The sequence below is a fragment of the Anguilla anguilla genome, chromosome 6, assembly GCF_013347855.1.
Source record: "Anguilla anguilla isolate fAngAng1 chromosome 6, fAngAng1.pri, whole genome shotgun sequence".
Lineage (NCBI taxonomy): Eukaryota > Metazoa > Chordata > Actinopteri > Anguilliformes > Anguillidae > Anguilla > Anguilla anguilla.
The window spans coordinates 21,048,511-21,059,934 of record NC_049206.1 but is presented as its reverse complement, the minus strand read 5'-3'; the positions used below and the strand labels follow the sequence as shown (position 1 = coordinate 21,059,934).

Sequence of the window (11,424 nt, the reverse complement as noted above, 5' to 3'; positions counted from 1 at the left end):
ATTGCAGTCGTCCAGAGTTTTTGCCATGCTTCGGTTTGTTTTAAGCTTTGGTCGCTGTCTGTCCAGAGCTGGGTACCTGGCTCGCTCACCTTGCGGGTTTGTCAAATCAGGCGAGTGTATCGTCCAGATACTAGAGCATAAATCGAACCATACAGCTGGAGATCTCGCCCTGGGGTAAAAATATAGAATATTTGCAACTTTTCATTTTCTAATGGGGTAGAGTAGGCTAACTATTCAATAAGTTATGCTCGCCCGCCAAAAAAGAAAAGAAAGAAAAGCAAAATGATGAAAATTAATGAACATAAATAATAATTTCTGTTTTTATGTTACAATTAAAATTCCACTGCTCATGAACGCGTGTTTTTGCTGCGTGTCTTTGCCGACAAGAGTTGTTCAGAATTGAGGCTAATGTTATTGACAGTATCAAAAAAACAAAGCGGCCAAAAGTTAGAACTTCTAGTTAGAGTCAAAGTAGAAAACGCAGCCAATAGCCCTGTTTCGAGCTTCATCATCCCTCCCCTTGCCTATAATTCGCGTCTGCGGCACACTGGTGTTTGTAAGTGTTGTCACTATGTCACTATAGGTTCTCTAAAGATGCCTATATGCTGAATTATGGTGCGCATATTCACGGTGTCGAAGAAAGTCCGATGCGGAGCATGGCTGAGCAAAGTCTTTAAGCAAGGTAAATACATGGCGTTAATTTATTATTTATATTTATTATAATAAATATAATTTAAATCTTATTTCGTACATTCGACCATTTGCCTACTTAAGGCAATGGAAACATAGCTACGAAGTGAAGAGCTTGCGCCGTAAGCTGAAAATGGTTTGAATTCAACTCGTGTGCTTGAGAGACACTTGATAATTCATATAGTTACTAGTGTGCATCCCACGACTGTAGATAACTTTTGAAATTATAGCATGGTGTTTTAATTCACGTGGTTCAGGTTTAAAATCATGGAAGCCTACGATCCTGGAAAGACTTGGAGATGTAGCCTATTAAACACACACTTGAACTGAAATTTGGGTGTATAATGATACATTTAACAAGAGATGTATACGGTTTTATATAGACCAAAAAGGAACATTAATTAATACAATACAATTTGTTTTTAAAGTCTTAAGCAACTGTAAGTACCGTACATTATTGCAGAAATGGGAGAATTACCTCAGGATACAAAGCTATGGTGTAGAATAATAATATGAATATAAAATAATATGCTTTGATGTGTGTTGTAATTAGGTTTATCTAAAACTCTCTCTCTCTCTCTCTCTCTCTCTCTCTCACACACACACACACACACTACAAGGAGTACAAGGAGATTATGCTGCCTGTTGTGGTCTTTCTGATATTACAAACACAAATACAAAATGGTTGGTGGACTTTTTCTCACTTTCCACTGAAAGGTTTCTGAAGTGTTTTCATAAAATACACTGAAGCTGTGGAGCTCCATAAAACTCATCTGATTTAGTATCATTTGTCAGCATTGCATTTCTTATGACGAATAGCACTTCAAAAATTAAATGTCCCATTAAAATCCTGCTTGAATGTTTTCTTACAATTATTGAAATCTCTTGGGAGTAACCTTCACATAAGTCACAGCTTTTTATGCGTTTCTTCTTTGATTTTCACTGTGTATTTACAAACTCCTTTGTGCCGCAAATGAGATCGTCCTGTAAGATATTAACTTGGGGTGTGTCCTGCTGCATGTCAGTTGACACCAAGCTTTTAATTGTCTTTGTTTCCCAGAATCTGTCACTCAGAGTTGCTTGGGTGTACCGGGTGGCAGCTGGCGCTATGGACAAGTCCATCCCCTCTCTACTGCTGATTCTGGGCGTTAAATGCTTGCTAAACTGGACTGTGGTGCTGAGCCTGTGGCGCCACATGGGCCGGAGCTTCCTGGGGACGTTCTGCGTCTCGCTGTCGCTGGCCGACACGCTCCTGGGACTCGCCCTTTCCGCCATCTACGGCCTGAAGGACTTCCGTCTCCTGGGCCTGAGGTTCACCCAGCACCACATCTGCCTGCTGATCCAGATAGCTTGCTTCACTTACAGCCTGCTGCACTGGCCCCTCTTCATCCTCGCCGGACTGGACCACTACTGGACCCAGCGGCTCTGCCCTCACCTCCTGCACTGGTCCCGCAGGCTGGCCTACGCCCTGGGGGTATGTGTGGTCTGGACCCTGGCCCTCCTCTATGTCTTTTTGGCTTCTGATTCCCACCCCGACTTGGAGGAGGACTTTCACCTCCTGCTCCACTCGTGCCTAATGTCCGGCAGCCCCCAGACCACGCAGGTGTCTACGGTGCTCCTACTGGCTTTGGGCTGCACCTTCCTCTACTGCTACCCAGAGCTGAGAACCGCAGCCAGCGCAGGGAGAGGCGGGGCCAGGCCGGTCCCAAGCGTGTTCCGGACAGGCAGGCCGCTGAGTAGGCACGTCCTGTGGCTGACCGCAAAGCGGTTCCTCAGCATGTGGGCGCCCTTCATAGTTTTTCAGTCGGCCGTCCTGCTTCTTCGCGTGGAGATCCCCGCGTACCTGGACATGAACGTCCCTTGGCTCTGCTTTCTCAACAGCTTCCTGATCGGCGCGGTCTCCTGGAATCGCTTCCGAAACTTTAATCTCGGGAAGAGCCCCGTGTCCGTGGACGGCTTCTGCGATTGGGATTTCGGTTCCATTTCTGCAGAGGTGAATGGTGAGATGGCCTGAGAATAGAACACCTCAAAGAGGAAAATGACCACACTGTTACTGTGGGAGGTGTGAGGGGCACTCACTCATCTCAAGTGGTACAGATATGAATCTGCATCTTACACTTCTATTCTTGGTGGTTGTGACATTTCACTAAAGGAGTGGTGCATCAAAGTTTTCGATGATGCATCAAAGTCAAATGCAGAAAACGAACTTACACCTCATTAGCCATTGCTTGCAAAGTGGCAGCGCTGAAAGTAGCCACTTATAACAATGAAATTTTGAATGCAACTTACTATATATAGAATTGTTTGGTACAGTTAAACATACATTAAAGCTCAGTAGGCCGATAGGCAAAACAATGTGACAAACATGAAGCATCACATTGTTAAATTGCACCTTACCGAGAAAGCACTTAACAAGCGAGAATATCTGCATTCATGTGGTCACCCTTGTCTGTGACACATTCACGTTTGGGATCAACGGGCCTCATTTATCAAACGTGAGGTGAACAAATTTGATTGTAAATTGTTCGTAAATGCGTTTAATCAAACGATGTAGGATTTATCAAAGTTTTCGTATGTCAATTTGTTCGTAGGATGCGAAAAGATTTCAGGAGTGCTCTAAACTGTTCGTATTGTGTACGTAAATGAAAAAAGACCGTTTTAAAGCTTGCTTTGCATGCTTGTGCTTTTATTATTCCATTCATTTGTGTTTTATTTTGATTTGATTAAAAAAGTAGCTAAATTATTTGAATAAATTAAGTCAATGGAATATTACAATTTTTAAAATTATTATATAAAATCATAATTGGATTCAATATTAATTAGCATAATCCTGAGTAATGTAATCCTTAATTGCAATTGAATATTAATTCCATAAAACACAAACAAAGTTTACTATAAATAGGGCACAGAAGTCATGGCTTAGGCCTTCACTGCTATGACTGAAATCGCTTTATTAGAAAGTAAGTTTTCTTCTTTGCCTCAAGTTTCATGTCCACCCATTTTCGTTTTACCTGTTAGCGTAAACGGAGACACAGGGTTTACAACAACAGCTATATCTACCTAAGCTTTAGTCTTTGTAACAAGCACTGACTCAGAACAGGTAAGAACCCAAAAGCACAACACAGAAACGATCAGGTGAGAATTCAAGATTCACAAGGTTTAATCCAGAAGACAGGCAGGGTCAGAACCAGGAAATCAATCAGCGAAGGCAAACCTAACAGACAGAGCAGTCAGACAATCAGAGTCCAGGTAATCAGACAGGAGGGTACAGAAATCAGGTAGTGAAAGCTTAGCACAATGCAAAAGACAATCTGGCGAGGAACGAGTGGAAATGGATCGGTATATATACTGAGGAACTAATGAGGGAATGAGCTGCAGGTTGGGAAAACCAGGTGAAAGGAATGAGGTGACAGCATGGCATGTGGGAGTGGCAGGATCTGAAACGACAGGAGAGTTAGTGACGTGGCATGAGAAAAACCCAGATGAAGAAACTTGGGGCTCTATTTTAACGATCTAAGAGCACGGTTTAAAGTGTATTTAGGGCGTGTCTAAATCCACTTCTGCTAGTTTAACGGCGGATAATCTGAGCGCAAAGTAAGGCGCATGGTTCAAAGGGGTTGCATTTAGTCCCTTAATTAATCATAGGCATGTTTTGGGCGTAACATGAAATAAACCAATCAGTGTCATCTCCCATTCCCTTTAAAAGCCAGGCGCTTCACCTTGGCGGATTGCTATTATAATGACGGGTTTGCCAAGTAGTAGGAAAGAACGCTTCTCTGCAGAGGAAATGGTCTTTCTCGTGCGCGAAGTGAAAGTGCGCGAGCAGACCATCAGCAACAACAGGATTCCACCAAATATTATATTATGAATATAATGTTAATATATATAATATTATATTAATATTATATTATCATTATCATTTTTAATATCGCGCGTTGTGCACCCACCTATGTAGGCGCATATTAGCCTACTATCTTAATAATGCGGCCTTAAAATAACAGTAAAATACTGCGCCATTGACTTAAGACCAGGTTTTTGTTGGTCAATCGCGCAATCGCTTTCCGCTACCTCAAGATAACAATGCGCCTGACCACATCTCATTTTAAGACCAACACGCGCTCAGAGGTGCGCAATTACATTATGCTATTTAAACAACGTGGGCGCTAGACGGGAAAATGACAAATGCGTCGGTCTAGAACTAGCAACGACACTTGAATGAATGAATGAATAAATACAGGGAGATCAGGAAGGTTCCATGACAGTCTTTACCGGCCCCGACACTCCATTGCTTACATTACTGAATAAAATATGTTTTGGCTTGTAGTGCCCTTAACAGCACGTCAATCTCCACTTCAGAGAAGTTTTTTGTGTTTTCTCGGCCATCAGAGGAACTCAGAACTGGTATTTCAGGGGCGTCAATTTATGACACTAACAGGTTACATCACATTACGTGCATTTGGCAGACGCTTTTATTTTATTTTTACGTTAATAAGTTCTATGAACGTTTTTCATTTACGATTGATCAGTGTTTATCAACAAGCGAAAAAAGCAGTGTGTGCGTGTTTGGTGGGGCGACATAGCGGTTGTCTGGCAGTCGGAGGGTTGCCGGTTCGATCCCCCGCCCTGGGCGTGTCGAAGTGTCCCTGAGCAAGATACCTAACCCCTCCCAACGAGCTCATTGGTACCTTGCGTGGCAGCCTTTCACCGTTGGTGTGTGAATGGGTGAAGGAGAGACATCAATTGTAAAGCGCTTTGGATAAAAGCGCTATATAAATGCAGTCCATGTGGTAAATCCGGTGTAACTTGTTAGCTCGTTTCTTATACATTTACTCGTGGTTTTACGAAAATACTGATAAATGAGGCCAAAGGTGAACTATGCGCAAAAGGTGAATGAATGTCCTTTTAGAAATGACATCCAACGCTACAAAAATACAGCCAGTGGAAAAAAACTGCTTCCTTTTTTGCAACGGATTATAAAGATATTTAAAGTCATTTAAAGACTGTGGTTGGTAGGCTACTGTTCAATAGAGAGTGGTGAGTGTGATTCTGCGACCACACCAGAAGATAGTAGACACATGTTCTTTTGCAGAACTGTATAATCTGACGCTGGTTTTAATTTATCTGATTAATATCTTTTCATTAGCTTCTATTTCCACTGTCACAGCAGTTTTACCTCAGCAGTAAGAACAAGTGCATTTATCACTTGATTTGAGCAGTGACAATTAGATTAAAGCTGTAAAATTCACAGTAGGCTAATGGAAACATGGGTTTTCAGGTTAACTATTGATGAACATGAGGCTTGCTTTGAGGACAAAGGTGCAATTACTGGTACTATAACTACAACCACAGCAATAAAGATATCTTTTTATATGTGCCTATATATTTATTGGAGCAGTTTATGAGAAATGCATGACCAAAAAAGAGCATTGCATCTTAACATGGACTTGGTGATTTAAATGATATGCAAACGTGAACAATGCAAGTCAGCACACCACAAATGCATCCACTGGAGGACCTTGAAAAGCAAATAAAATGTGATGATAAAGGGAAGACATATTTTAGCTTTGCCATGAAGATGATTGCTGTTTGTAGAGGGTAAACTCACCATTCTGTGAATGTTGTACTATGCCAGTGTTTCTCAACCTGCTGCCCAAGCCAAAATTGATCAATAAATTTGAGCATAAGTATTCATAACAGCCAACATAAGATGTGTGTGTGTGTAAAGACCAAGTTTGGGAACCACTGCCCTAACCATTATTCTGTAGACGTGACACGTTTCAAAGGTGACACCTTAGAATTGGTGAAATGAAATAAAAATTAAATATACAGCAGTTCCAGTATATCTGTGGTTGTAACCTGCATTTGTTAAAGATTTTACTACCATAGGCTGTGGGGAATGCAATTTCTGAGTTTTGTGTGGGAATGTGTAGTGAAACAACCTAGTTTCTGATGTGTTCTGGCATTGTGGTTGTAGACGTTGAAGTGTGATCACATTATTAAGGGGTGGGGTCATTCGCAGTCAATGGCCTTTTCAGGAACTATGCTTTGCATAGCCCGTTTGTTTTAGTCATTTCCATTTTGATTTAAATTTTCTCAAATAGAGCCAGCAAATGGGGCAGAAGTACGACAGAGTGTTCATTCAGCTAAGGCTTTGCATTTCATGACTCTCTAGTGACCCCTACTGGTTGATTTGGAGTCTTCATGCCAAAGCTGCACACAAAGCATCTTCCTCCTACTCAGGTCTGTGCAAGCTCGGTCTGTGGGCTGCAGCATGAAAAGCAGCGGGTGGTGATACCACATTTCACCGAACTACGGATGTCTACACCAGCCACATTAACGCGCTGTAAATACCTAACTGGACATTCCAGATTAGGGAGGTAATTGGGCACGTTGAATTAATAAAATAAAAAAAATCAGTCAGATACTACACCGCAGGCTGAGCTCCTGTCAGCAGCGGTTCCCCCCAGCAGTGCACCAGAGGCCCACAGGCCTCCGGTTGTCATGAGCGAGAGATGCTCCGTGCCCCCGACAGGCGGTAGCTCTCCTAAAGGAACCTGCAGTGCGGAAGACAGCCGCCGGCCTGAGGGCAAACACACGCACTTCACCGGCCGCGTGCGCGAGTGGAGGCAACGCAAATGTGGCTGCAGAGGCGCATCTGGCATAACCTGAACACGTATACCAGTGCATACTGAACTAATGGGTACGCTTTTGAGGGGGGGAACAAAAAAAAACAAACAAAATGACTAGCATCCCCTGAACATGTATATCAATGCATACTGAACTAATCAGTACACTGAGGGGGAAAAACCGAATGACAATATAGCCTTCGAATGGAACATTAAGTAAATCCAGTCAGTTCGTGATTAAATGCATTTGTCAGGCTTTGTGGGGAAATACAACACAGTTGAAGAGTATAAATAATGCCCCTGTACCAGTGTGTGATCGGCAAACAAATCAATCAAACAACAGGTGTACCCTACAGAACTTTACTTGAATTTGATCCAAGTTCATTGTCTATACAGGATATATTTACAAGAGCTGAAATTGGAAGGAGAAAAAAAAAACACTACATACAACTGAGATAATACCTAAAAGCATATACAGGTATATATTTCTAGTAAATACCAATTATGAGAAACGGTTAGATGCAGTGTCCTTTGCTTATAAAATTGTTTTTTTTTATCACAACATGAGGTAGGAGGACAGTGTCTTGTCTCATGCAAAGCAAGAACCAATGTTTCATCACACTGCGGTATTGGCAACATAGTAACATTGTATGCAATGATCATTTACAGACACTGCAGTTTGCCTTTTAGAGTAGCGATGAAAAAATATTTTAAATGTTAACAAAGCCATAGATAGTAATATATCTATCCTATTACATGTTAGATGTATTCATTTATTTTTCAATAACGCCAAGCAGCCCGACACAGAGTAAGCAGGCTTTTTCTCCCAAGAGTCACATCGTATCACAAGTCATAAACCCTTGTGTAAATTAGCTTCCGCGTCTGAGAAATGGCTAATTCCATGTGCGACATCCACATTTAAAAAGGAAGATAACCCATAAGAAAAGTACATAATTCAGAAACCCGACGGCCCCATTGCATTGCAAGGACGTCCCCCCGCTGAATTGCTAAAAGGTTGCTTTCAGTCGTTTTCAAGCGTTACATGATACGCTCTTCCTCTCTGACAGAAAGAAAACGGAACGCGTAAATAAATGATGAGATTGTGCTGTGTTCGCTGAGGAGTAAAACCCTGCTTACCACGTAAGGACTACATTGTACTGAATTCATTTAGCAACGTGGACATACTGCGCACCTATAAAATATGTACACATTCACATCTACCTTATGCTCTCATAACCAACGCGGCGCACAAGGCCCTGGATGCTGCTCCTTAGGCAACGGCAGCTCTGAAGCAGGGCGCCTGTCTCCTTTATTCTCTGCCCCCGCGTATCGAATGCTAATTACACAACAGCTCACGGTGGTCGCGCAGTACATGGGAAAACGGCTTCAAAAATAAAAAATTTAAATAACCCCAAACTATAAAAAAAATTGCATTCAGTTGGCGCCTACCGAGGTAATCATGGTAAGGATAAACTTAATACTGATCATCAATAGTATTTGTTGTAAACACATCAGAAACAATGCATTTCGTTAGTCTCGTTACAAAAGGGTTTCTCTATTTTCTGCCTAAAGGATGATTTTATTCCGTTCTGAATTTAAACGAAATGACTTCATAAGACCGCAATGCTATTTGAAGATGTCGCTCCGCTTTCTTTCAACTGTAGTGCTTTGATGGCTTCTCCTCAAATCCCTTCTCTGTGCTGGGAGTGGGGCTCGAAGGAACGACGCCTCGCTCGCTAACCTGCGCGCAGTCTTGAACACTAACCCCAGGTATCACAGCTTGATTCGAGGGTAAATGCTGCTAGGCTCGCGTCTTCAGACCCATTCCATCACAGAGGTGCTCTCAGTAGAGACACCTTGTGGTTAGCTACGGTGCTACTACGTAGCAGGAACTGGAGTACAGGCTTTGTCGGACTGCGCTTCACCCTTTTCAGAGACGGTTAGAGCTCACGGTACATTTAGTACTCCACGCACGGAGCATTGTGTGCCTTGCTTCACACCTTTTCAGTTAAAAAGACAATTCCTTAGCAGCACGGGTCTTGTACGAACATGAATCAAACACTCACATTTGATGTCAATATGAATTAGGTAAATCTGCGTTTTTCACAATCCATCGTATGCAGCAGTTAACCGGTACTTCTAAACCTCATTTGTTGGTTACGTCTGTATGAAATTTAAAAAAATGAAATGTTATTTTTTTCAGCGACATATTTAGGGGAAAAAAAAACAAAAGCTTATATATATATATATATATATATCGCACAATTAGTAAACAGTCTTATCTACTGAGCTGAAATGCACAATATTACTCATGTATAAATCAGTAATGGAAAGTAGCAAAGCACATTTTTTCTGTCACACTTGTTCATCCAGTGTCTGAGAACTCAAACACTCAGCCACTCACATGCATACACAAAACTAACTTTTACACCTATCACAGGTTCAAAACAATTACAAAAGCCTTTCGATTTGCACTGGATTACTTTGTGAGAAGTCAAAACATTTTGTAGCTCCTTGTCTCGTCTTGTCTTGTCCATTTTACATAACCTTTTGAAGATTATCTGTAATAACATAGCTAATATATTAATGACTACTGTAATATATACAAAGTGAATATAAATCTTTATTAGTTAATACATTAAATAATCTTAGTATAATTTTAAGAAACGTTTATATATGGAACAATAGTAGAGCACACAATTGTTTATCGCATTGAAATATTCAGAATATTTTCACTTATGAAATGAACAGCAGGTTGGATCTTTGTCATTATGAAAATGGATTTCTTTAGCATTTGTGAATGAATTAGTATTGTACACTGTGATGGATGGGGGAGGTTCCGCTATTGTCTAACAAGGGCCCTGTTATTGTTTTACGAGGGTCTTTTGAATGTCAATTGAAAGGTTGAGCAAAATGGAATGTTTTTGAATTTGCACTGAATGCAAACACACAAGCTTGCGTGAAGCCACGCTTTGCCCCTCGTTCATAAAGAACTTTGATTTCAAATCAGTTATTTACACATTGCCTTTCAAGTTCTGTGTCTCGGGCTATGAAAATATTTCTGCGTGGTGACTACACAAAGCCAATCTTTCCATCTGTCTGTCATCCAGTCATTGTCTGCTGGAGAATAAACAAACAGCTGATTGGCTCGTAATGAGAACCTGGGTGGGGTGGGGGGGGGGGGGGGGTATTACCCAGTCCAAGCCCTATCCTGGGGGCAGACTATCTGCAGACAACAGCAGCTGCCCCATTCTGTCCTGACAAAGACCTCCTGCCCCCCCCCCCAACTCCCCCTCCCCTCCTCTCCCACCACTTCCCCCAACCCCCAAACCAGTTTTCGGGCCACCCAGTAAGCAAGGGAGCCAAATCCCCCCCGCTCCCCCTCCCACCGCCCCCCCCCCCCCCCCCCCACCTCTGACTGAGGGCTGTTTGTTCAGCGAGCCGGAATAACGTCTACCAGGGGCTGGGACAGGGGCTGGGACGGGGGCGGCCCTCTAATTCATTTCACCTGTGACCTACATTTTCACAACAAGATGAAGGTTTGACAAAGACAAAAAAAACAAAAAACAACCCCCCTTAAAAAACAAAAAACAAAAAAACAAAACAGCTTTCTCTGGAGTGAAAACAGCAGTCTGCTATCTGGGGCGCTGCTGCACGCGCTCGTTTGTGTGGCCTGGGCGCTGCCGGGTCCCGCGCCGGGGGACCCAAACGGGGCCCCCGAAAGCCGCCGCCAACTCTGGGAGCGCCGGACCGTCCCTCCTTCGGCAAGCGGTTAAGGACCGGCACCCGACTCGTGGTCGCCCCCTTCCCCTTCGCCCTCCTCTGCCGGTCTGGCGTCGGGGGAACCCGCTAGCGCCGCCATCGTTTCCGCGCTCCGCAGAGTCGGGGGAGGGACGGGGCCCGGGGCCCGGGGCCGAGGACGTGCGCTCCGATCAGCCGAGCTGGCGAGCGCAGTCCAGGCCCGGCTTCACAGCCGGAAACACACAAACGCCGCGGCGCTTCTCCTGCTGCCTTCCGGCCGATTCGAGTACTTTTTTTCCCTTTTCTTTTTTATTTTTTTGCGCATGTTCATTTTCACGTGATTACAATGACTACTAAATGAGCCGCA

General features: G+C 43.1%; 1 protein-coding gene across 1 annotated transcript; it reads left to right on the top strand.

The window, feature by feature from the left end:
- The first annotated feature begins 158 nt into the window (after positions 1-158).
- gpr160 (G protein-coupled receptor 160) lies at positions 159-3,379 on the top strand. The gene is made up of 3 exons (XM_035423366.1): positions 159-174; positions 584-682; positions 1,751-3,379. Exon 3 carries the CDS (start codon positions 1,799-1,801, stop codon positions 2,702-2,704), a length of 906 nt encoding a protein of 301 aa, XP_035279257.1. The 5' UTR covers positions 159-174; positions 584-682; positions 1,751-1,798; the 3' UTR covers positions 2,705-3,379.
- The last annotated feature ends 8,045 nt before the right edge of the window (positions 3,380-11,424 follow it).